At 47.4% G+C, this 27116-nt stretch overlaps 1 protein-coding gene across 14 annotated transcripts in view; it reads right to left on the reverse strand.

Moving 5' to 3' along the window:
• Positions 1-461: 461 nt before the first annotated feature.
• The window catches only part of LIMCH1 (LIM and calponin homology domains 1), a 323411-nt gene continuing 296756 nt past the window's right edge, over positions 462-27116 (reverse strand). For 4 of the 14 annotated variants that reach the window (XM_084799066.1, XM_084799060.1, XM_084799059.1 and 1 more), the window contains 11 exons: positions 24445-24485; positions 22943-23023; positions 20184-20276; positions 19179-19283; positions 17670-17788; positions 16401-16522; positions 15323-15446; positions 13188-13265; positions 11338-11446; positions 9019-9121; positions 462-3339 (listed from right to left, as the gene is read on the reverse strand). In XM_084799066.1, coding sequence (XP_084655192.1) covers positions 3314-3339; positions 9019-9121; positions 11338-11446; positions 13188-13265; positions 15323-15446; positions 16401-16522; positions 17670-17788; positions 19179-19283; positions 20184-20276; positions 22943-23023; positions 24445-24485 — 1001 coding nt within the window. In that variant the 3' untranslated portion in view covers positions 462-3313. Of the gene's footprint in view, positions 3340-9018; positions 9122-11337; positions 11447-13178; positions 13266-15322; positions 15447-16400; positions 16523-17669; positions 17789-19178; positions 19284-20183; positions 20277-22942; positions 23024-24444; positions 24486-25143; positions 25219-27116 lie in introns of all 14 variants that reach the window. The other 10 variants (XM_084799063.1, XM_084799055.1, XM_084799065.1 and 7 more) reach the window with 5 other exon arrangements.

Genomic DNA, 27116 nt, shown 5'->3' on the forward strand with positions numbered 1-27116 from the left:
GGGAAGGCCCTGTGTGATGCCAGCTGTGCGTACAGTGAGTGGGGGAACACTGAGGAGGGGGAGGGGCAATGAGGGGAAGGCCCTGTGTGACGTCAGTGGGGGAACACTGAGGAGGGGGAGGGGCAAGTGATAGCATGTACTGGATTCAGTGGGCTAGCACTGTTTTGTCCTGGCCAGTGCTGACCACTGACCACTACTTGGTTGTGTCTAGAAGCATCCACGGCACCTGAACAATCTCTTGGCCGCTTGTGTGTCTAATTTCAAGGAGTTAAAACTTTCCCTGGCAAGGCAGTTCCACAGCGACCCATGCAACCAGCTGGTAGGCATGATTTTTCATAGGTAGATGACCTTGAATGCACATTTCGACCATCAGTTGACGATGTAGGCCCGGGCTAAGAGCTGTAAGAATCTCTGCTCCCCAAGAATTATCCCCCCTCCAGAAATGCAAAAGCAATACCAAGTGAATTTGAGTATTTTATTTATAAATGTACATTTACTATAAAAAGCTGTTGCATTTTAGACAACTTTTCATTTTTAATGTTTTAAACTATTTCTCAGAGGCATTTTAGAATAAATATTGTGAATGAAAGTTAGTGTAACTGTGATACAGAGCATGGCCCACGCAGCGCAGGGACATCTTTTGGATGGACTCCGCATTGAAAGGCGGATCATTTCGGCTCACTGAATCTTACACCGTGTACAGGTAATTAGAATACGTATCAGGTTAGTGACACTTACACAGAAAGGAGGACGTGAAGGTTTGCTAGTGAGAAACAGAGTCACCCATCTGTGTCCTTGGGAAAGCAGCTGCTGGGAGCCTGAGAGGAGAGTGTCAGCTACATTCCCCCGCGAACAATAAATCACTCACTTGCCTCGTCTGCTTTTTAAACAAACACATTTACATTACAGCTCCACGCAACGGGGTGTTGTTTACCCTGGGGTCTCAGAGATTATTTGGAGAGAAATAGATCATAGTCTCTTATGCTGCGTTGGAAAATGACGAAATCTAGTCTGCCGAAGCTGCCATGTAGCTGGCTCTAAATGAAATATAAATCAAATAGAAATAGAAACAGTTGGCAATTAGAATTTGGAAGATGTTGGAGATCACTCCGGGCTGGTGACGAGTGTTCCTTACGGGAAAGCACGTCCCGCACTTGGGGTCTTCCTCTCTCTCGACCTCAGTCCGCCTTCCAGGCGTATGCAAGGAGGCTCACTGACAAGTGTGTACAAATGGCTTTGTGAAACAAGCTGCGTGTGCAGTGCTCATGTGCTCCTGACGTAATGGATGGCCTTGCACATGTAGAAAGTGTCCTATAAAAGTCACCTATGAATGACCGTATTGTACATGTTGTGTGTGCATTGTTTCTCATAAAGCACTCCGTTAGTATCATGCAAAGTGTAAACATCCACATTATTAAAATAGTTAATAAAACATGCAGGTGCTTCATCAAAATATTGGACTTCATCTGTACATTTTCAAAACTTTTTCTTTTTAAATTTTTCCTTTTTTTTTATTTGTCTTTTAAAATCTTTTATTCATTTTTTTTTTCCTTGTAAAGCGGCAAACACCTTCGGGAGAAGCCATGGGAGCTAGGAAGTGACTTCGCCTCCCTCGGTGTTCTGGATTTACCGCTCATCGCTATGTGCAACAGCTTTGCATTTTCTAAGGCACAATTTTTTTTAAATGAAAATGGTGTGTGAATTTCAATCCAGTAACAGCTCGTCCAAATGACAAAGTGGCCAATGTACCTCCAGTGGCCAAGGAGATGCCTGCACCTATAAGGGACCCACATGCAAAGAACCGTCTAGCATGGAAATAAATAATTGCTAGCCATACTCCGTAAGACACAGGAAAAATTATTGCTTACATAACAGAAAAAAAAAATCTACTTGCTCTCTTACTATGCTACATTAGCCTACTAGGAGTGTACCCACAGTCCACATTCGCCTAACGCCACCTTCTCTTAGTTGCCATCCTTTTAAGGCAGAATAAATAGTTCCCCCTTTCCCCAGTCTTAAGGAGAACAGTCCAGAAGAGCTAAGTCGTGCTGGCTTAGCACTTCACTCCTTTGTGTCCGGCTGAACGTATCACACGGGGCAGAGAACACACCGGGTCTCTGCAGGTATCCCTTCCTAACTCCGTGAGCCAGGTCCAGAATCCTAGACAGTGAAGAAGGTGGTGCTGCCTCTGGGAGAAGGAAGGTGCGCACGCGCAGGGTCCGTGGGCGTGGCCAGGGCGTGCTCCGCCTCCTGTTGCTGCCACTGACAGATCAGGTTGCATTGAGGGCTTGTCGCCTCCTGCCATCCTGGTTCTGTTAGGATGGTCCTAATGCTTTCCTTTGGATACTTGGGCTTCAGGCCGAGATCTTGCAGGCAAAGACGAGATGCGCTCATCCCTGAAAATGAACTGTCCTTGCTGCCCTAATAGCCACACCCTCATATCCGGCCCCTTCACTAACAACCCCTAGCCCAAGGCTGCCACTGACACATCATCCTTGTAGATCCTACCTTCTCATAGACTTTGTAGTGAGTTTGAAAACGATGGCTGATCCATCTCCTTCCTGCTTCTTTCTACCCTCGAGTCATGTCGCTGAACAGAAGTCTAGCGACATTGCAAGGGTTATCTTCATTTGATGGACCCGCCTGTATTAATGACATGACTTCCAGGGTACACAAAAATCTAATACTAACAGTGTGATAATTTATTGGTAGGACTTCTGTCCCCAAAGGTGAGTAACACAAATGTTTTCAGGAGTACAGTACATATTATCAGACTAGTGTCTTTGCATCAAAAAACAAGTTATAGTTCAGAGTCAGAGCTCGTGGGGGGGGGTCTATAGTTTTTTTTTTTCTGAAATGCATTCACTTTATGCTCCTGTCTTAAGTTAGCATGTCCCGCACTTTCTGCTCACTCCTGTAAACATAACAGGTTTAATTTCTAGAAATACTAAAACACAAGTTTATTGCACCCTTTTGCTATTTCCCAAACAAGAAAGTAACACCTTTTCAACCATAAGCCTTTCTGCCCATGCTAAAACTGTTTAACTGTTCAGGATCACTACAATGCAATATCCTTTTGTATACACTGTGCAAATGCAGAAGAAAAAAAAAAAGCAGCCCCCCTCCCCGCCCCAAACCAGGAGAAGCACAAACACTGTGCTACAATACAAAAGAGCAGATACCACCTTGTAAGAGGGTCTTCCAGAAATTAGATGAAGGCTGACAAGCCCCTGAGCTTGGGCTTTAATTAAGCAGTTGCCAAGGGACACCCTTAATAAAGAAACGCTCGGTGATCCTGGGGCTCAAGGCCCCATCACAGTGTTGTAGGCTGGCCAGCGCCTGTGATGAGGAAAACAGAAATTTGGGTTGGTCAATGTGTCATCTCTTCCTGCGTGTTTCCAAACCTCTTAGGTTAGCAGTTGCCAAGCACAAGTCTCTTCCCCACAGGAAGGGCTGTCCTGGCCCACCCTGATGCTTTCAGGAGCAGCTCTGCGCTGTGGCGCACCACATGGGACTGGGTTAGACCACAGAGCCATGAGATCCTCAGACCCACCCAGCCAGGCGTGCTTGTGGGACCCACGCTTTACTCCCTATGTGAGGCAGCTGGATTTCCTCTAAACCAAATGACTCCCCCCACCCCCCGCCACCGAGTTTTCTGATTTGTCCTTTGGAACATCATAAGCAAGAAGAGAAAATTTTTTTTTCTCCTGAGGTCTTAGGTCAAAGAATCAGTCCATTGAAAGTGGAGGAATTGAAATGATCTAAAAACCCAACTGCTAAACTGTAAAACTTCAGAGCACCTAGTAAATCTGACTTCTGGATAACTATGCACTTTAAATGCATAAGTATATCCCATGTGGTATTTGGGATACACTTGTGCTAAATCTCGAGCACACAATATCTGGAACATGCATATGTTGAAAAAGGATTATATATCTGAAATCCAAATATGAAAACTTATTGTTCAGCTGGTGCACACCTGTAATCTCAGCACTTGGGAGGTGGAAACAGCAGAGTCAGAAGTTCAAGTCCAGCCTTGGCTACACAGTGGTTTGGAGGCCAATCTGTGCTGCAGTGTGAGTGTGACTGTCTTAGTCTGACTATCTCAGAACAAGCTGCCACCACCATATGAAACGGGACAAAGGAGCTAGCCCAGACGGACCCTTAGACGCCATGTGAGCAAGGTGTGGTGATGGCACAGTCCTGAAACTTCAGCACTGGGGAAACAGACTGGCAGATTTCTGGGGCTCACGGGCTTGTGTTTCAGGCTCAGAGAGGCAGGCTGGCAGACAGACAGACTGGAGTGCGCACGCATGCACACACACACACACACACGCTGGATAGCACCTAAAGAGCAACAACTGAGGTCACCAACCCTGGCTTCCACACGCATTTGAACTTGCATACAAACATATCAAACAAAACCAAATGGATCCAAACAACAAAAATTCACAGCCTACGTGGAATTCAAACCTGAAACACTTCATTGGGCGTCTTGTATTCTATTGTGTCACCCAGCCTAAGAAGGGTTAAGTTTGCAGTTCTTGCTGAGGCTGTCAGGAGGTGAGGAGGTCTTGCCTTCACATTAGGCACTACAGTCATGAGGAGGCGGACACACTGGAGAAGACCCCGGGGGAGTTTGCACTAAGTGCATTTCACCAGAACGAATGACGGAACAGAACGCCACGTACAAACGCCATCCGATGCCCAAGCGCAAATGGCACTAGTTAAACATGTGATGGCTCGAATCCTGACGGGTAATTTGCTTTGCACTCACCCTCCCATTTACATATGAGCCTAAAAACTCCTTATGTGGCTTTTAGGACTTGCATTTGAATATGCTTTATATGCCACTTTCCCTCCAACAGGAAAAAAAATTCATTTAAATGTGACTAGTTACTTGGAGGAAAAAAAGGATTAAATATTCAGGTTTTTATCATTCCACAGAATAAAGTGACTTTTGCTTCGTTGGAACGCCTCTGATGCAAACTGTACTTTCCATCAATCCACTTTCTTTTTAATTCAAAGCAAAAATTTAAGAAAGAAAAAAAAAAGTCGCCTTTCAGCTATCTCTCCTCACACCACTTGCGTCTGGGGTACAGTCAACCGTCAAGTATGTTCATAAGCTCTTTAGCCAAATGACTTGTACTGCGCCATGCCACTTCTGAGTGCATTTATTTAAGACACAAAGAAAGAAAAGGAGTGGCCTAATATAGCCTGGATGCTCTCTTTGTCATGTGTTTACTTAATTAAAATTAGCCTAAAATGACACTAACATTTGTCTGAAAGAAAACAAACATGGAAAGAGTTAAAAAAAAAAACCTTTGGGGAAAAAGAAAGAAACTGGAGCGTGTGTGGCTATTACTAGCCAACCTTACAATGTATGATGAAGCTGCAGCAATTAAAACCACACAGTAATGGAAAAATGAGTACATTAAAAACACAACCCCATATCCAGACGCTCACACACATGGGAGCTCATGAGAAAGCCAGCATTTCATACCAGCTGGAAAAGACTGACTGCTCAGTGACATTCACATTATTGGCTAACTCACCTGATGTCTGCCTAATTTTTATCTCCAAATATACTCCTGGCAATCACACGTTTACAAACTGAAAGCAAGTTTAGGATAACTTTCAGCTAGCATTATTTATACCATTGGAATAGAAAGTGTTGCTTTCCCTGAGTGAAATTCAAACTGAAACACTTAAGGCCCGGGATTCCAAAAACGCAAAAAGTTTTATATATTTACTTGAAGGAAAATAAATCATAAAGCAGAAAAAAACAATAATACAGCAAAGATAACACTACAAAATGTCTTTAACTTGCAAAGCATTTCAGCGGATCAGACCCAGAAGGACGGGGGACAGAGAACACATGACAGAAAAACAAACAAAAATGGAGAAAAAAAAACATGTGGAAAGAGGTGCAAACTCAGAATTAAAAATACACATCTTAGCACGGCTGTAATCCCAGCACTCAAGGAGGCAGAGGCAGGTGAATCTCTGAGTTCGAGGCCAGTCTGGTTTACAAAAGGAGTCCAGGACAGCCAGGGCTACACAGAGAAACCCTGTCCCCAAAAAACAGACCCACATCTTGGGGCTAAGGAGAAGCCTCAGTCGCTAAGGCACGGAAGTAGGAAGCCCTGAGTTTGGATCCCCAGTGCTTGCATAGAAGCCAGACGTGGTAGTGCACGCCTGTAACCACAACACTGGGGAGCAGATGAAGGCGGTGCATCTGCGGAGTCCGCTGGCCAATGAGGCTAGCTGAAGCAGTAGACTCACATTGCAATGAGGGACCTGGTTGCAAAAAAATACAGTGAGGCCCCCGCGGTGGTGGCACACGACTTTAATCCCAGCACTCTGGAGGCAGAGGCAGGAGGATCCCTGTGAGTTCGAGGCCAGCCTGGTCTACAAAGTGAGACCAGGGCAGCCAGGGCTACACAGAGAAACCCTGTCTCAAAAAAACAAAAAGCAACAAACAAATACAGCAAAGTGTGACTGCAGAAGACACCTACTGCTGACCTCTAGCCCCGACACACATACACATATCTTCGCAATGCAAGTGAGGTTTCCCTTTTCAGGCTCAGGTGGACCCGTGGTTCTCATGCACACTGGTCAAGCGCTCTTCCCGGAGCTGCACCGACAGCCCAGGGCTAACATCTGAACAGCTGAGGATCTGCACACTTGCAATCAGCAGAGAAGAGGCTCACCCGTGCACTCTGCAGGGAGGGACTCATTTGCTTTTGGACAATAATCACGCATCTGAGATGTCTTTTAATACAGGACTGTCCCCGCTCAGCATCTACCCACTAGAGATGATTTCACATCTTCATCCTGACACACACATGCGCGTGGGGAAGCGGTTATCTCCGCAAGGATGCTCACACAAGTACTTGACAAACACTATTCAAAAACTGGAAACAGCCGGGGTGTCCACCCAGGAGAGAGAACAAGGCAATGCTGACGAGGTATTAGGTTAAACCTAGCTATAATGAAAACTACGCACAGAGCCCACTCACTCTGTGAAGTGAAGGCCAACACACATGCATCTCGTGTGCAAGCGAGTGCACAGTATACAAACACGCCCCTGCCGCAGAGAGACCACAGGAAAGGGATGACCTCAGAGAGATTCTGATTTCAATTTCGTAAGCTTCTGAACAGTTCAGACCGTCTAGCCTTACAGGATCCTCATATTTATTTACTTGTCTACTCTTTTGTATATTTACAGAGATGCATATGCAGAGACAGTGGGCAGAGGACCAATCCGGCCCTTTTGTTTTCTCCTTAGTATTTCTTAACGTTCTGAAAAAACACACATAAAATATTCCTTATTGAGAAAAGATAATGGCTCCCCACTTGTGTGTGTGTGTGTGTGTGTGTGTGTGTGTGTGTGTGTATGCAAAAATGCTGAAGGTACAGGATTTACATGTATAAATATAGCATAAAGAAGCTCAGCATTTGGTACAGTAAATACGTGCTAATAAAAGGAAAAATAATCTATCACAAACAAGAAAAAAAATTCATACAAGAACTGTTCCAGGAACTCTCTGGCTCTTGCCTTTAGCTGGAAGTGAAAACAGTGACTGCCCTTTACGTCTGCATACATAACAGAAGTTCCCAGCCTACAGCCAGAATCCTAACTCCAAAGGAAATTGCCACAAATCACCAACTTCCGAAAAGTCTGGATGGAAGCAGGCCGCTGTCTCCCAGGGGGTGCAGTTTGGGCTTGTTGGCGTCTTTTGAGCATGCCCAGTTACCAAACAAATTCAGACCCACAGGGCTTTCTGTAGCTGCCTCAGCAGTCCCCTATCCTAACAGCGCCCCCTTCTGGGCCTATGTTTCCCACCCAGCGGCTTGCTGAGGCTGAGAGCAAGGTGTGATTATAGAGTGTGACAGGGGGAAAGAGTCACTTTGAAACCTGGGAGAAAAGAGTTTGTTTTCCTAAAACACAAAAACAAAACACACAAAAGCCCAGTTTAAATAAAATACAATTATTAGACATGACACGTGTATGCATGCATGTGTGTACTTAGGCATGTGTATTTATGAGGTGCACTCATACATGATACAAGGTTTAACAATTAATGCCTGTGTAATTTGATGATAGCTCCAATTGTAACTGTATGACTTCAGAGGTTTATCAACAATCCAAATAACCTGCATTTGATATTTTGTTTCACCTCATTTTATTAATAGGCATATATTCCTCTGTATCATACCTCTAATGCACTGAGTATGTAGCTACAAATGAAAACAATTTAATTTTTTTATTCTTATTTTCCAATCTAGAAGCCAGGGATACGATTTTTCATTTACTTGAACAAACAATATTTTTGAATTTCAGACTCCATTTCTTTAGTGTAACTGGGTGGTTTACATTAAAGGGCTCTGCTACCAGCCAGTTTCAAATTGCTTGAACAGTTTGACAGCAGCGCCCCCTGGTGGCTCTACATGAAACATGCACCTCCTTGCTTGGGAAACCCAGAGGGTCCGACCCACAGCTAGACAGTGTTAAAGATTTGAATGCAAAGGTCAGGAGGTTGCTGGCAGGGGCAGAGAAGCAGGTGCGCGCCATCATTTTGTCTCTCGGTGGAATTTCAAGTTTATTTAAGAACAAAACCATATTCTTCAATGAAACCCCTGAAGGGCGCTGCCGTAGCAGGGTGGGCAGCCACTCTCACATTCCAGCAGATGCTGGCCCTGGGCAGACAGGCACAGACCCAAACCCGTCCTCTGACTCAACAGGGTGCCTGCGGTGAGCTCAGCCAGGGCTGTCTCAAGCCTGCCCTACGTTATGTACCCCATGATGTGCTCATGCACCCCTGGGTAAGTCTCCTTCCACAGGAGCAGGAACTTCCTGAGAAGCACCTGGCTGTCAGCTTTCCGTCTCTGACCTCCACCCTACGAATGGATCCCTTTTTTCATGGGTAGGGATGCCAAATGGGGACAGGAAATACCCAAATTCATGCACCAAGTCCCACAGAAGACGGGGAGGGGCATCCTCTCCATACTTACTTCTGGATCGCATGTAGCAGTCAGTGCAGTTTAGGAGACCGTTGCGAATCCTAACATCTGTCCCGCTCACTGCATCTCCGAGCTGCCCTTTGCAGATGCCACACTACGAGAGAGAAGGGACCAAAGTTATGACAGGGAATTGAGGAATGTGCGACATGCTGGCAACAGGTTGCGGTGGCTCATTTGCTTGGTGAGCTGTTTGGGAAGGATTAGGAGGCGTGACCTTGCTGGAGGAGGTGTGTCGCTAGAGATGGGCTTCGGGGTTTCAAAAGCCCATGGCAGCCTTAGTCTCTTGCTGAGCCTGCTGCCTGTGGTCCCGGATGTCATGTTCTCAACGGCAGCTCCAGCTCCACACCTGTCTGATTTCCCGCCACAATGATCATGGACTCAAATACCCTCTGGAACCGTGAGCCCTAAATCAAACACTTTCTTTTGTAAGAGTTGCCTTGGTCATGGTATCCCTTCCCAGCAATGGGATGGTAATTAAGACATTGCTCGTGTGAACCACCTAGGGATTTTTTCCACAATCTCCACGTTCGCTGAGCATCTGTCCCAAATTAGATATGGCACCTTAAGCCAGTTTATGGCAAAAGTAAAAATATATTTTGAGCATCTGAACATTTTATGCTAAGGTTGAGAGGTGCTCACTGATTTGCCCTGGGGTTGAGAAGCTGTTACGTGACAATGCAGTGGCTTGAGTGCCTGCTCAACGGTTATAAGTAAAGCGTAAGTTTTCAATCTAGATAGGAGGGCCATTTCCAGCAGAGTGCACCCTACTGGTTTTAAACAAACATGCGGCCAATGGGTTATCACTGGGAACATGACTGCCTCAAGGCTCTCCAGGACATCTACCAGAGAGTTACTAAGGACCACGTACGTGCCTTCATGTATTTCCACACGAGCAGCGTGGTACCGAGGGTTACAAATCCCCTGCGGATGGAACTGTTATTAGCTGAGTGGCCTCAGAGCAGAAGGGAAATGTAGGAGGCATAGCACGGGGGTGGGGGTGGGGGTGGGGGTGGGGCTGTCCAGGTGCTAGCCCCCGATGTTCAGGCCCAGCCTCTGATTTGTGCTGGAAGACTAGCTGGGTCACGGGGCACATCAGGCAAACGGTGGGAACTGCATTTCACTGTGTTTGGTCTGATTTGTGAACTTCATTGACTGTCTCTTAGATCAGGGATTAAAGTGAGTTGTTTTAATCCCACACAAGTTGGCGTTACAGCCAAGGGAGCTACCAGCGGGAAAGAGGACGAAATCCAAACAGGAAAAGAAAATGTATTAGCGTCGTGCAGAGAAAATGACGACTCAGATTCAGAGGTAGAAGGCTTGGCCTCAAAACCAATTATATTCACTGGTTAGGTGCTCATGAGGAGAAGGAGAGGCTTTGATATGTTGGTGTATGATTCACTCATCTGACAGCAAACCGAGTATAACAGCCCCCATGTGGCAGGAGAGCTGGTGACAGAAGCTAGGCCTCCTATTCTGCACTGCACAGCCCATCTGCAATGTTTACTGGTACCTACTCTATCAGATAGAAAGGAAAAGTGACCAAGACTAAGGAAGGGCTACCCAGGATTCTTCAGCTAAGGCAACTCACAGCCTGGGTGCGGTGGTGCCGGCAGCAATCTCAGCAGTAGGACACTAAAGCAAAGGACTGGGAGGGGCTTGAGGCCAGCCTCGGCTGCATAGTGAGACCTTGTTTCAAACAACAAAACAAAAACACCAAGGAGCTACAACAGCAAATCAACTGACTTAACGCAGGGCAGATAAGCCTCGTGAGCATCTCAGAGGAAGCCATCATCCTGAGGTCACAGACACGCTCGCTGTGAGAACTGAAATCTTACAGCTAGCCACTGCCTCTTACTGGGAAGAAAATACTCTATTAGGGCAACATTTAAAACCCCATCATGCACGCACACGTGCACACGATCACAAGATTTTTAAGAACAGCAAAGATACTTCAAATACATCCTTAGGACCACAAGACCGGAAGCGCCACATCTCCCAGCATCCAGACTCAACTTCCTGTTCCAGTGTCTGCTTTTAGCAGCAGAAAGAATTAGGAAAGAAACCACACAGATCCGTTTTCCTTCTTCTAGAAGGATATTTTTTTCTTCCCAGGGCGACTCAAAGTTGGAGAACTGTAGTCGTAAAGCCGGATGTGACACACATATCTGTCTGTCTCACGTGGGGAGAGGTTGTGAGGTTACAGGAGGGATTTCTCACTGCAGAAGACCCACAGCCTGACGCCAGCTTAGACAGGTCAGTGCTGTGTAGGTACCACTGTGCCGTGTACATACCACTGTGCCGTGTACATACCCTGAAACACTGGATGTGAAAGTAGAGATTCAGGGTCTCAATGGTCATCGCGGCACCTTTTCCCAAGGCTAGCCCACAGGAGGAGCACAGCTTCTTCCCGCTTACAGATCTGGGTCGAATAAAAAAGGAAAAAGACAGTGAGAACCTTGGCCCACAGAACAGGCAACCTCACGCAAACATGGAAACGTGGGTTTTTAATAGACCGTGAATAAAATGAGGAATACACACAGAACTGACAATGAATACACAATGAAGCAGAGGCCTGCGCTGAAGGGGACGGGCTTCCGTGTGGTGCTCAATCTGCTGTGTCTGTGGCACCTGAGGTGACTCAAGACACAAAGTTTCTATTGCCGTGCTAAAACACCATGACCAAAAGCAAATTGGGGGAGGAAAGTGTTTATCTGTGGTACACTTCCAGATCACAGTCCATCACTGGAGGAAGTCAAGACAGGAACCCAAACAGGGCAGGAGCTGATGCAGAGGCCGTGGAGGGTGCTGCTGACTGGCTTGCATCTCCTGACTTGCCTGGCCTGCTTTCTTATAGAACCCAGGACCATCAGCCCAGGGATGGCTCCACCCACCATGGGCTGGGCCCTCCCCCATTAATCACTAACTGAGAAAATGCCTCACAGCTGGATCCCATGGAGGCATCTCCTCAGCTGAGGCTCCTTCCTCTCTGATGACTCTAGCTTGTGTCAAATTGACACACAAAACCAGCCGATATAAGCAGTTTCCATTGCCCTGCTAGGGCATTTCCTTTTACAAAGAGTCCATTGTAACAGAGGAGAGAGGGTGTCTCTCGGAGGCCTCAGAGAGGACTCCTGCTTCACCCTGAGTTCACGGTGTGCTGTCAAGTGCTTCTACCTACAAAAGGAGAGGGCTGGCCAGACAGACACAGAGTCCGCTGGACGGGCACTTGTTTGCTGCTATATTACAAACTCCTGGGGCTGAACCCACCTCCTTCCTCCACCCACAGGCCTGGACACTGTCCACCCACAGACTGGAGCTAAACTCAGCAGCTCACGCCAGGTGAGAGGGCTGAGTCAACTGCCCACTGCCACCACAGGACTGTCCTCTTATGGCTGCCTTCCAGCTACCAGATCGGCTGGCTCCCCACCATGCCTGCTGCTGCAAAGCTCTAGGGGAAATTTACAAATGTGCATTGTCATCTGAGAGCCACAGTGGTACAAAGCAGACAGAGGAGACAGAAGGACAGACACTGAGAGGAGGAAGATGTGACCTCACCAAACCCTATAGATTAAGATTTCCCTTTATCTAACCATGAAAAGAAATCTATCAGTGAAAACCACTGAGTCCTCAGCCGCATGTGCCTGTGATAGATGGGCACTTAGGCAGGGTTTAAAGACAGCATGGGGACCGACTAAAGTCCAGAGCCATGGTTAGAGACCTAGGAAGGGTTCAAAGAGGAGGATGAGTTTTGTTTTCCTAGCAGTTCCCTGCTTCTGTGGAGGAGCCGGCAGCCCATTGCCCTCTCGGGGTTGAGAATCCTGGAGGCAGAGACGCTGGTTCAGGAGCCCAGCAACTGTCTGGTGAACTTTATTATTAGATTACAGGTCCACACAATGTCATTAAATCCTAACGGCCACGGGCCAGCCAGCACCACACATCTCGCTTTTTCTACCCCAGGCAGATGAATGGTATAGGCAGATGGAGATGTTTCCCTGACTCCTCCCCGCTCTGCGTGCATGACGAAGGGATGCGGATGACAAGCCTCTCAGCGTCACCTGGCGAGTGAGCGCTCATCTGGCCAAAAGTATACCCATTAAGTGTGTGTGGGGGGGGGGCGGGGGCACAAAACAGCCTTGTAAAGGCTTGCTGACCTCTTGTACCTGCTTGGTGACTGGCCGGCAGGGGTAGGAGAACAGGGGGACAGGGGCCCAGCCCGGAAGTTCTCTCGAGGGCTTTTCCTGTAACATGGCAAAGGAGCCCACAGTTACGAAAAGTTAGCAGGAGGCGCAGTCAAAGACATTTTAGCTTGAAACAAAGTCACAGCCAAAAAGGGCACAAGGGGCCCTCCAACTGTCATCTTCGCTTGTTTTGAGGCGAGTTCTCACTATGACACCCAGGTTGGCCTCAAACTTTGTCTTCCTCCTTGTTCTGCCTCCCAAGTGTGGGTGTTATGAATACCATGCTTGGTTTTTTGTTCATTTTTGTCTTTTTGGAACAAAATCAGTAAATCTGTCTGGAAGGAATGCGCATGCACGTTCGTGAGATCCACACTGCTGCTGAGGAAGGGGACGTTGGCCACTTCTTCCTCACTTACAATTGCTGGGCTGTGACTTGAGCTGTGTTGATGGGGCTGCTCTTGCGCACTGAGTTTCATGAGAAAACTATGGGCTTCGTGGGACAGAAAGATGAATAAAGATACAGGGAGAAACGCTCAAGGGCACCCTAGGAGTTCAGGGGAATTATAATTCTTTATAATTAAGACCTTGCAAGTAAAAATATCACACAGCTAGATTTGTGTAGCCACCTGAGCAAAGAGGCAGGCGGATCTTAGAGGAAGTGATTTTCTTCCTTCCTTCCTTCTTTCTTTCTTCTTTCTTTCTTTCTTTCTTTCTTTCTTTCTTTCTTTCTTTCCTTCCTTCCTTCTAAGACAGGGCTTCTCTGTGTGCTCATGGCTGTCCTGGACTCACTCTGTAGATAGGCTGGCTTCAAACTCACACCTGCCTCTGCCTTCTGAGTGCTGGCATTAAAGGTGTGCGCCACCACGCCTGGAGGAAGTGATTTTCAGTGCCGCACTTCCTGCATCACTAGGCCGTGAGAAATCACAAGGGCCCCAATTTGATGTGGCCAGCATGCCATGTGGGTGCACTGGCTGCTTAGAGTGCCCCCACTCTACGTGTGGTGAGTACGTGTGGTATCAAGTTGTCAGCTTTGAAAAGCTAATTTTGTGAGTGAAGAACTAGTAGGGACAGAGAAAGGGACAAGGAAAGAAAGACTAGAACACAGAGGTGGACAAAGTCGCTCTTGTCTCCTGGCTGCTTGACTAGCTGTGAACGTCCCTCTAGCCCTGCCCTCCCTCCTCAGGTGGCGCTTGTCAGTCTCCAAAAGCCACACTTTCAAAACGTAAGCATCATGGCTTGAAAGAAAAGAAAAAACAAAAACAAAAACAAAATAAAAAACAAAACAAAAAACAAAAAAACAAAGGCCGAAAGTCACTGCTATAGCCAATCGGAGAAATCGCATCCAGTTGAGCTGAGCTCCTGGTGACTCCGGAGCCGCAGGTATCCAGACACAAACACGGAACAGTAAGAGAGAAAGGCGGCAGTGGTTCAACACGGTTGTTGAGAAGCAAGGAAAACTAGCTGTGCATCCTTCTGACCTCGGTGCGGTGCTGGTTATCTGCAGGAGAATCTGGCGGCGAGGGTATCAGTCTCACTGTCACTTGAGGAGGAGGATGCTAAGGCAGGGAAAAACTGGGTCCCTTGCTCGAGGCTCTGTGTACGTGGCAGAGACAAAATCTGAACCCACACAGTCCGGATCCACCCGGGATGACTGGAGCGACTGCACGGCCGCACTGCGGCGTCTCCCCGCGCATGGCTGCACTGCGGCGTCTCCCCGCGCACGGCCGCACTGCGGCGTCTCCCCGCGCACGGCTGCACTGCGGCGTCTCCCCGCGCACGGCCGCACTGCGGCGTCTCCCCGCGCATGGCTGCACTGCGGCATCTCCCCGCGAAGCCCGAGTAGATTCCTCTAACACCTAACCAGCCAAATTCTGTGGGGAGGACACGCCCTCTTCATCCGCAAGCTGGGGCTATCTGCCTCATCTCGTCACTGGGAAGGCTACACTGAGAGCTACCATTTTAAAAACTCTTTAAGTCACACCGAAATGCCGCCATATCATTTAAATGGAGACAAAGCTCCAACACACTGCTGACATCTTGTCATCTCACACTTCTCCGCACTAAGCCAACACATTAAGAAAGGAGGAATCCCACATCCATATTATTTGTCTACTCACTTCCGCCTTTCACCCGGAGACTCAATCTGATGATTGACGCTTCTGTCCAGGGGCAGGGTCTTGGGTTTCACACCCTCCAACATGTCTGTTGGCGGGTTTGAGATCTGCTGATCCTGAGGTGGATCTGAGACCAAGAAAGGGACAAAAGTGTGTTCACCCAAGTGGCTTTGATGCCTAGTAAGACCCCCTTCCTCTAAAGCGCCGATGCCTGCTGGTCCTCACAGTAATTCTGTGTGCATTGTGCTGTACTTGTTTCTCAGTCAGGCCCCGGCACAGTCTGTCCCTCAAGGGCATTTTGGGTGGCGTGTGTTGGGGGAAGGGAGGTTACATTCAGCGGTGGAGCTGAGGAACTTGAGGAATGCATGGTTTATGATCACCTAAAGGTTTCTTGTGAAGGCTCCCTTTGATTGAAATGCTTTTGATTTTGTGTATGGATTTTTTTTTTTTTTTTGCCTGCATGGATGTCTGTGACTCACATGCAGGCAGTGCCCATGGATGCCATAAGAGGGCATCATATAACCCTGATCTGCAGTTACTGACAGTTGCGAGCTGTCATTTAGGTGCTGGGAACCAAGCCTGGGTCCTTTGAGAGGTTAGTCACTGCTCTTAAGCACTGAACCATCTCTCTGGGCCCCTCCTTTTAAATGTTAAAAAATGCATTTATTTATTTTGTGGGGAAGGAGCACATGCCACAGGGGTGTGTGTGTGTGTGTGTGTGTGTGTGTGTGTGTGTGTGTAGGCCAAAGGACAACTTTTGGGAGTTGCTTCTCTCTTTCCACAAATGAGCGTTAAGGCTTGAGCTCAGACCATCAGGTTTACTGGCAAGCACTCTACTTATGGAGTCATCACACCAGCCACAAGGTCTTAGTTTTTAAAATGCTAATGTCTGTTCTCACCCAGACCCAGATGACACCATGCAGAGTCTGGTCTCATGGCGGGAGCTTATGTGTTATATGTTTAACAGAAGCTAAAGGTAAGAGGCCCTTAGAGAGAAATGTGCAGGCAGCAGAGGTCAGTTCTGGACAACATGAAGGGTTTATAGTAACTTAAATATTGGGACTTATCTTTTCATTCTTACCCTGAGCTGGCTGTGGGTTTGTACCACAGGGTGGGGTTCCAGCCTCTGCCCCGAGCTGCAGGTCCTGATGGATTCCTTCTGACATGGAGTTTTCAGAGTGCGCTGAAGGCCCTTGAGTTAGGCTATGGGGAAAAAAAAAAAAACAGAACAAAACAAAAACATACTTCAGAGCAGAGATAAAAACAACTGGATTAACCTTTGTTTTTATACCTGATGACATGGAGTTAGCAGTTATATAGGCTAAGAAAAAGAAATAGACTGCTTATTCTTTTTATTTTAAACTAGATCTAAAACTATTACAAAATATTATGCAGTTTTAGCGCCCATCAACTTAGCAAATTCACAGAACAATCACTTCTGAGGCCCTGGCTGCCCACCGGGCTCTTCACACTCATCACTTCTAGGGAGCTGGCCCGAAGCGCCCACATTTTCACTAGGGGAGCAGTTATTATAGGCGCCACTTGATGCCAGGCATGGTGAAGCACACCTGCAGCTCCAGCATTCAGGAGGCAGAGGCAGAAGAATCACGAGTTCAAGGCCAGTCTGGGATGCATAGTGATATGTCATCTCAAAATAAATGAATAAACAGACGACAAATCATTGGGGCCAGTTGGCATCTCTGCAGCTGTGGTTAATTCCCCAGCCTTTCAATGGCTTCTTTGTGCAAAGAAAGGAAAGATTTAAGGAGATTTTCTGGTGACGATGAGACCAGCCTAGAGAAAGCAAATAGCAAATGCAGAGGTAAAAGTACACATGCAGTGCAGTTAGGAGATTCTTCAAGTCTTCCTGACTAACAGACTTCAGTTCCCAGACCTTGAAGCAGTGTTATCTGGAAACAAATGCTCTTCCAGAGTGTAGGGGGAATTTAAATCCAGCATGGCTTTAATCTCTCTGGCTGGAATACAGATACACTTAGCACACACTCTTAATCACAAACGATGTAGGAAGGTTAGTTTGTAGAAGGAAGCAGCCATGTTTGAAAATGATATCTAATTGAGGGGCAAAGTGATGAATCAGAGAAAGATTTGACAGAATGAGTCAAAGATAGGATATGCCCAGCTCTTTTGAGATACACTTCTTTCACTATGCACCCAAGGATGACCTCACACTTTTGCCTCTCCTGTCACCACACCAAGGGCACTGACTTGAGAGCTGCTGTAGCGTGCTTAAACAGAGTTGCTTGTTAGAGCGGCGGGTCCTGGGAGTGAATGGCAGAGCTGGGCTCTGAGGACTCCCCTGGAGGCCAGGGGGCCAGGGCTGAGCACACACCTGTCCTCCTCTGGCAGGCCGCTTTCCCTAGTGCTGAGCGATGGGTCACTGCCATTCTCCTGGAAAGGTGTCTTCTGTCTTCTCTCTTTTTCTTTGTCTGGACACTTTTCCATCTTATGCTGGTGGAAAAAAATTGGGATCCTTTTGAATATTTTTAAACACACTAGACATTTATGGTGTTCAGATATTGCATTTTGACTGTGGAATATCTAAACCCATTCCCTATCCCCTGTCCTTTCTTTGAATAATGAAAATGTCCATTTTGCTCTGAAATTTAAATAAGTTATTTTTTAAAGTTACTATAATTTATTCAGATTACATCCCAATTGTCATCTCCTCACTTGTATCTTCCCTCCCCACCTTCCCTCCTCCTCCTGCCCAATCCCCTCCCCTAGACCTCTGACAGAGTGGGACCTCCTCCCCCACCACATGGCCACAGCATATCAGGTCTCATCAGGATAGCCAGCTACAGAAATTATTAGTATGCACCTTCTGTACCAGTGAATGAGATTCATATACATGCATACAGGGTGCTCTGGCAAAGCCCCCCTGTTGTTCTACCTCTGCCCCGACCCTGTTTTGTCAACCCCACTGCCTACAATTTGAAGAATAGCCTTCTAAACTAACAGATTTCAAAATACCTAGAATAAATGTGCACCTGAGATCTAAACATTATCACGGAAGTGATGGGTCAGGAGCGCCCCAATCCCGCCCCTCCCCCTTTCCAAACAAAATGAAGTCATGGGACTGCCCACTTCAGGACAAATGGCCTCTGGGGTCCGTGGGTTATTTTGCTAGTCTTGGCATGTTTCTATCTTGTGTGTCCTTCCATCACCTAACTTAGGGGATGAGTGGCCAAATGGGCCTTTACAGGTCCTCTCCACCCTCAAAGACATGTCAAGTTTGTGTGGAATTTTTGGTATAAGGTGCTTTTTGTGGCAGCTGGTGGGGAACGCACTATGGGCGTGTCTGTATGGGGGTGTCTGTATGGGCGTGTCTGCTGCTGCTAAATAATGGGGAGGAATGCATGGTGCGGGTTGGGGGGGGCACGCCAGGGAGGGACACACCAGGAGGGGCATGCCGGAGAGGGGCACATGGCTATGGAAAAAAAGAGTGATCCCTGAGCCAGACAGAGAGAAGGTTCTGGCACATAGGTTTACCGCTGGAGATTTGCTAGTCGGCCTGGGGCAGTGGCTGCTGCTCTGCAGGGAAGGAAGGAGCTTGGGATTTGGTGAGGGAAGTGATAGCATGCTGGGTGAAATGGCCACTTTGTGAGGCCAGTGATGGACATGCTGGGTGAAATGGCCACTTGGTGAGGCCAGTGATGGACATGCTGGGTGAAATGGCCACTTGATGAGGCCAGTGATGGACATGCTGGGTGAAACGGCCACACAGGAGCTAATGTGGCTTTGGAGGAATAGCCACAACTGGTTTTCAGCTACTTAATGTGATGGGGAAAGCTGGCTTAAGTTATTTGTGTCACAGACTGGTTTTCATGAGTGACCTTACCGCCGTCCCACTGCCCTCAGCCGAGGAGGAGGAGGTAGACAGCGGGTCCGCAGAACTCGAGGAGACAGTGAATGGGACCACAGTGTCTTCAATTATCTTACGCTCCTAACGCAAAGACGGGAATGGATGAAACGAGGGAAAATGTATTTTTAATTAATTTATTTATTTATTCACTTTACATCCTGGTTGTAGCCCCCTCCCTCCACTCCTCCCAGTCCCACCCTCCCTCCCCCAGGAAAAAAATATTAGGAAAAAATCTGTCAATAGAAAAAAAAATCTACCATAACATTTCAAAATAAGCAGGGAGGAATCTTATTTTTTTCCAGAGCATACAAAACAAGTAACACCAAGTGGGTAGTAGTTTAGAACTTCATATTGAGTCTACAAACTTTAATTGGTGTTACAGAAGAACACAGTTAAGGACAGCCACTGTGGAGCTGATCAGCTAGCAAGTTCCCAGCAATGGTGACCACAACAAACTTTAGATAATAGACACTTTAGCTAACCACCTCCAACTTCTGTGCTGTACCCTGTTTGTTGTTGTTGAAAACATTACACAGGCCACAAGTCTCCTCCACAAATCCCTCTAGCATGGTGTAGTCAGCAGGATGTATTTAGCTGCAATGCCAGAATTATCCTATTAAGCTAATTCATTACTGCCAAACAAACTCGCTATAAGCAGGCACACTTGCGCGCGCGTGCGCGCACACACATACACATAAAATACGCTGCTGTTTTTAATGTTATCTAAGACAGATCAAGACTCAGAAGCTGACTGGGGAACCGATGTGATTATAGCGGCTTCCCGAACACGGACAGTTCAATCCTTTCTTCCCACAATCCACTTGGTGGCGGGGTTAGGGAGACTGATGGGCCACCGCTGTGAGCACGTGTCAGACACTGCAGATGCAGCAGCGTGCTCGCACGTGCTGCAGACACAAAGGGTGGTGACGAACACTAAAGAGCCGCGCTGGCAGAGTCACATTCTCCTGGTGGACTTCCTACCTCCTCGTAGTATCTGCGCTCTTCTTCTTCCACCTCCTTTTGGGCCCTTTCCCACTCTTCCTTCAGCTTGTCTTGCTCCTTCTGGTACCTCTCCTGTTACGGGACACCCAGAGAACATTTGGAAGCGACCACTGGGATGTTCCACCTCTTCTAAAGCACTATGCACACTGTGCTGCAAGCTATTACTCACGAGTGAGGATGTGGGGGTCTAACGCATGCGCAGTACAGGAAGAAAGATGTTCTGTTCTGCAGTGAGCATTTGGGGGGTCTAACGCATGCGCAGCACAGTAAGAAAGAGGTTCCGTTGTGCATCATGCATACAAGTTAGGCTCAGGCGGCGGTCTGAATGAGAACTGTGCCCCGTTGGCACGTGCGCTTTGGCATTTGGCTCCAGTTAGGATGTGGCGCTTTGCTAGGGGATGTGTATCACTAGGGTTGGGCTCTGACGCTTTAGGGCCCTCCATCACTTCCTGTTCCCGCTGCTTCCTGCATATGGGAATGAAGTGTGACCCACTTTGCTTTCTGACTGCCCGGCGGGCCTCTAGCTCCTGTTGCGGTGCCTTTCCCACTACGATGGACAGTAGCCATCTGGAACCGTGAGCCAAATTAAAGCTTCTTCCCCTAACTCGCTTTTTGTCAGGGGATTTTTTTTTTTAAATCACAGAAACAACAAAGTGACTAGTACTGACATGTGAAATCCCAGGAGAAGCCACATTTCTGCTGTTGTGTTTTGTAGAATTTCTCTTCAGAGAAGATGGAAAAAAAAAAATCAATGCTCTTCCTCAGCTTGGGTGGTGCTCAGTAGGCACACCTAGGGTTTGCTTCATCTGAGCCTTTCAGGGGTGGGTGCAGCTATTTAACTACATAGAGACATATCGCTGGTCTGCAGGCATGGTTGCCTAGCATGTGTCCTGATCTGGGTTTGAGCCCCATCCCTGCCAAAAGTAACAACCAAGCAACCAACCCCCACCAACCAACACTGCTACCAATGAGGATTAATAAAGTATAAGAACGTGCTAGGTCCATAAGAGAGACAGCGCAGAAAGATCCAAAGAGCTCAAGATGAGCACCAGCTGAGAGGGCAGAAGGGCTCTGCTTATCACCATGGCAACGAGAAGAGATCTTTGAATGAAGAGAGCCTTTAAACAGCTCATTGCATCAAATGCTTTGGTGTGATTGCTTCATCCTCGTGTTCAGAAATGGTGCAATACTCTACACCACTTCTGAGAGAAAACAAACCATTTGGGATAAGAATGGCATAAAAAGACATGCAGGGAGTCCCTGATAGGTAAACAGGAGGGGGAAGGGGGGGGGGAAGGAGATTATGTGAAGATTAAAATCAATGTTTGAACTGAGAATTGATCTCAGGGACACCTCAAGGACTGGTGTTCTCATGGTACAGACAAAGGAGACACGGGCTTGGGCACACACGCCCCAATACTTAGGCTGCTGGTTTCTGTCAGCCGTGTGGAGCTACGACAGCACTGTGAATCTCTCTGGAGGGGGAGTGCTGAGGTGCCCCCGGACAGCACTGTCCTATCACGACTTGGGTGCACAGGCTCTCATGGGGACACGTGTAGACTGGCGTTCTTGCTAATTCTAGTAGAGGTACTGCTGGCCAACCCACGGCAGGCTCTGGAGATACATATCACAAGGGCTGGGCATGGCGGTGCATGACTGTAATCCCAGCACTCAGGAGGGAGACAGGAGGGTCTCTGTAAATTCCCGACTAGCCAGGGTTACCTAGCGAGTCTCGAAAACAACCAAAACACGAAACTAAATCCCATTTCCAAAACAAATGGAATGCCCCCGCCTCCATACTCTAGCGTACCTAGCACTGAACAGGGGAATCCATGGGTTCTTACTTTCATTTTTAGCAACCAGGGCCTGAGCCTCTGCTGTTTTCAAATAGTTGGCTTTACCACCAAACCCACTCCCTCACCCATGGGAATCAGGGCAGAGGGTTAGGACAAAATATGAAGAGAAAGAAGAATAAATTACATTGTTTTTCAGTTCTAGAGGAGCCAGGAGCCATCAGATTTAATGAGGTTTACAATGCCTCTAGGTGAGTGTTTGCGTTGTGTGGTGGAGGCAGCACAGGTTTAGCGCTGTAAAGGCTAAGATGTGGGTCCAGACTCCGCACCCGTCAGCTTTGTGACATCAGGCGGTAAATCCAATCTCCGTGAACCTTCGCGTCCTCAACCAAGAATGGGCTATGCATTTGTGGGCTTGCACTTCCGGCCCAGCCCAAGTGTACAAATGGGTCAGTTCCGAAGGTCGCCAGCTTGCTTTGGCCATGAAGCAAGTGGAAGCAAGTTATGTTTCCCCTCCCCTCCTTAGTACTCTAAGTACTCAATTCTAGAATTGATCACGGAGAAATGGAACGAAATCCCATTGAAGGAATTGGACTGATGACAAATTTAATTCTACCTGAGTGCTCTGGGCTAGCTTTTGTGGGTAGTTCGTCCTTATTGCTTCCTGAGCTGGGGAGTGGTGGCGAGCGAGGTCATGAGCACAGGTGGACTGACCCTTCACAGTCACTAATGTGAGTCACTGCCCCCACCCCTCCTCGTCACCGGACCCGCTGGCAGGAAGACGCAGGTGCAAGACGCCGTTGCCTGGACACAAAGCATTGATAAGACTCACGGCTTCCTGAGAAGAACTGCACTCCATGTTTCCTGTGCTAAACATCTGTTCGATGCAGCAGGTGCTAAGAGTGCAAGTTCCAGAACACTGGGGCGTCAGCAGGTGGGTCCTACCTGGAGCAGCCGCTCTTGCTCCTGCTGCCATTTCTCCTGTCGCCTGCGCTCCTCTTCCGGGTCCCACGTCCAGCACTTAAACTGCTCAGGAAAAACAATCAAACAAACAAAGCAACCCCATGATCAGAACTCAGGCAGGTGCTCAAGGACTGGCCAGGGCAAGAAAAGACAACTGACCGCCAACATGGTACCCAAGGGACATAGAGATAAGCCATTATCTATCTAAATGCCCTCTTTGGTGGCAGAAACCGTTTCCCAAACTTAAGCCCTTTTTACTCTTGATTCCAAATGATGGGTTGGTTCTAGGCCTCCGTGGATGATGGAAACTCATGGCGAGTAACCATGGGAATGGGAAGGCTTTCCTCCATTTCTCCCAGAAGGATGTCTTAGGAGATTCCATTTTCCCAAGCAAGATGCTCTGTGCACGCTAATTGTGGCTTATAGGCCAGGGCAAAAGCATCGTCTAAGAACTAGTGCCTGCTGCCCCTGCCGTGAGTCCTTTTTTCCACTATTGCTTCCCATGACAGATTTCCCAGAGGGGGTTAATATCACCTGACGACGCAAACAGTAGAGCCCTAGCCTTGAGGGCAGCCTAATAAATACTCAAACCCCGAGACCGAGGGCAAAGTCCTTAGAGAAGGCCGTTTCACCACAAACAGGCAGTGACAGCCTGTCTTTCTGCAGTGCCTTTTCTTTTCCGTCCCCACCCAGGGGCACATGAATAGTTTGGCACCTTTACTGCCCATGTAGTTTAAGATGGAAGCCAGCGGGCCGTACCATCCTCTTCAGCTCCTCGTGGCGATGCCAGCCTTGGGGCTATCCTGGAGTTCTTAGCTTCTAGGAAACTCAGGGTCACCAGTATTGGTTAATGACTGGCCCTTTACATATGGTTCCCAGTTCTGAAATGTGCTGGAGACACCAAGGCCACGTGACACTGCACAGCGCCATTTATACAATGCTTTCAATTAAGGCTCATAACCACTCTGAAAGAACGCTATTTGCATATCACTGAACAGTCAGGGAAGATTAAAAGGGGAGGATTTGTAAGTTACCTCCAGTGTCATGCTTACTAGCCCAGGCTAGTACACTTGTGCTCAAGGACGGAAAGGGACCAGCCCTTGTTTCCAGGCAGGACAGACTAGCTACCGCACATAAGGATAATCCACGCCTTTATGGTCTTCCAGGCAACATTGAATTGTTGTTTCAAAATAAAAAATTTTGGATCACAGTTTTGTTTGAATACACATTAAGAAAATCAAATAAATACAAGTTTAAAAAAAAAATCACTGTAGCCAGGCATAGTGGCACATGCCTTTAATCCCAGCACTCAGGAGGCAGAGGTAGGTGGATCACTGTGAGTTTGAGGCCAGCCTGGTCTACAAAGTGAGTCCAAGACAGCCAAGGCTACATAAAGAAACCCTGTGTCAAAAAAAAAAAAGACCAAAACAAAGAAAAAAAATCACTCTAAATTTATGACTTTGCTCTTTAAGAGGGATACTTACAGGTGTAGTCACGGGGGACTTTTCACTGCTTGGAGAATCCGCTACACAGAATAGAAGAAAGAAAAGAAGGCACCGCTGTGAGTAGCTTCTGGCTGTGCTGGTCCTTTGATTTTCTCAGTTGAGTGTAGTTCCTATGTTAACTTCGGCAGTATTAGAAAATCACAATAAAGCAGAGCTCTGCAGCAGGCTGTGCCCGTCACCAAAAGGAACGAAGAGTGTAGCGTACTGCGTAGCACCAGGTATGAGGCTCCAGGAAGCAACTACAGCTAGTAGTGCTGCTCTTAGCACACCTTGCATCCTGGCGAAGGGAGCGGGTCCCCCACTGCCTGACAAGGAGAATTACCACACCAAGAGGCCAGATGTCATCCAGGAAGAACAGAGAGCGACACAGTTAACAAGAGAAGCACCGCACTTGTGACTTCTAATCTTCGTTTTAAAGGGGGAAAGAGCCAGGTGGATGAGGGTGGCGCTATTTCTTCGACATCTTAAAATCAATATAAAGTTCTGTGAAATTCCTCCCGATTTCAGTACAACAGGTGCTAATGCCAAAGAACAAGCTCATTGCTAACTGTGTCGCAAACAAGCATCTCTCTTCAAAAAGTATCTTAAATCAGAAACGAAGACAAACGACAAACACCACTGGTTGCCCCAACATGGATTTTTACATAAAGAAACACAGCTATCCAGTGTGCTGTTTACCTGCCCGGGAGAAAAACTGCGACCGTCGCCAAGAGTTCTGAACTCCCAGCGGAACACTGGCACTGCCAGGCAGGTCTAGATCAGACAGCAAAATAAAACAAACAGAAATCCATGAAACTGGGTGGAAACTGAGCAGAACACTTCCTCGTGTGTCAAAGACAGGTCAGTTGCAGTTGACCTAGGAATTGAACATCTCTGACCCTAGCATGGAAGACTTCTCACCAGAAGACCCACAAAACCCAATGAGATGGACAACGGGCAGGAGAACTGGCCCGTCTATGTCCTGTTGTGTGGGTGCTGAGTGAAAGGTTTTAGGCCTGTACTTAGTAGGGATGTCACTTAAGGGTTAAAGGTCAAGATGACACAGCATTGTGTTATGCAGTGGCAAATCTACTAAAGTATAAAAAGCAATAGAGACGGGCTTGTGGTGTTGTCCACGTTACACCAGAGGAGAGGGGTGAAGTCTGCGGCTCGCCAAGCACACACAACTCCTAACAAACCTTTGCACCCCGTGCGCTGGGCTCTGCGACTTCCATCCTCAGAGCAGTGAGCACCGCAGGTCAAAGCCCAGGCTTCATGAAGACCCCACTTACCCAACGTAGACAACATTTTCCTGTTTCCGGAGAGTTGGGTAAAGGAAATCTGTCAGTGCTAACTGTATTTTATGAATGTCCCCAAGGGTTGAAAGGTGATATTGATGTACGCGTGTGTGCTCGGGTGGGGGAGGGGGAATCTGTGGAGCCTTTCTCGGGTGGACAGGCAGTGGCCCATGTAAGAATCTATGAACAGACGACTTTAAAGATGTTGGGGAGACACCAATTTCTGGGGATGGGGAGAGAGTGTATGAGGTGTGGCTCCAGGGCCTCTGGTTCCTTTGGATTAGATGCTGGAATTCACGCTGGTCACTTAAATGTGCCCGACTTCTTCTGTCTGGACCATAACCCATGACTTCTCTCACCACACTCCAGCCGAAGACCAATACACCTACAAAGGTTGCATTAGTTGGCGGCCTCTGGCTTCCGTGAGAGTCTGCATAAGCACTACAGTGGGTTTCACATCCATCTGCAGTGTCTCTTAGGCCCCATTTAAAGACGTATTTCAAGTCTTTCCTGGCTGTCACGTAAGCATCACCTGGACACTGGACGTGCTGAAGCACAGAGAGAGCCTCTAGCCAGAGCTACGGGGCCGGACCCCGAGGGTCGGATGCCAGCCCTGCGGCCCAGGCACACACTTGTGTGTGAGAACTGCCGCCTCAAGTTGCACAAGTCGCATCACTGACACGTCAATGCTTTTTTTTTTTTAAAACACATTCAAGAAGTTTATCATCTGTGTCTAGCTGGCTCTATATTTCCACCTTTATTGCTATTATTCTACAATCACTAACTCCAGTTCTCTCAAGAGCCAGTGCATGGTTATTTCTACTTGACAGGTGGTTAAACTGAAAGAAGAAGAGCTTGCAGCTAAGAACTCGATGAGCAAGGATTTGAACGCACGTGCTCCATCTCCAGTGCTCATGCAGCACACATCACAACAGAACAAGTGCCTGCCAAGCTCAGTTATCCCTTAAGGAATTACCTTTAAAGCACTCTAGTGCTACTGGATTTTATTTCTTAAATTATTCAACCTGGATAAAGCATGAAGTAACGTTCCTTAATTCAATAGCAATTTCTCAAAAACAGAATGCCTTGTGGAAAATATAAACATATGAGGCATCAAGACTAATTGATATGGCCTATATGCTTATCCTTAACTATAAATTTTTATTTATATAGTTATAAAGTACTAGGAATAGAACATAATTACACTGTCTAAATATGTCCAATTGGTTGACCCAGTTGTGAGATTTTATTTTCTTTGTTTTCTTCAGGACTCTTAAGTCAGAAAGTTTTGGGTCAAATGCTTTGGAGGTAGCACTGAATTTGCTTCCACATTAAGAGACGAACTACCATTAGTTTGCTACCAAATGCTCCTTG

Source organism: Acomys minous (genome assembly GCF_964271855.1).
Source record: "Acomys minous genome assembly, chromosome: 10".
Taxonomy (NCBI): Eukaryota; Metazoa; Chordata; class Mammalia; order Rodentia; family Muridae; genus Acomys; species Acomys minous.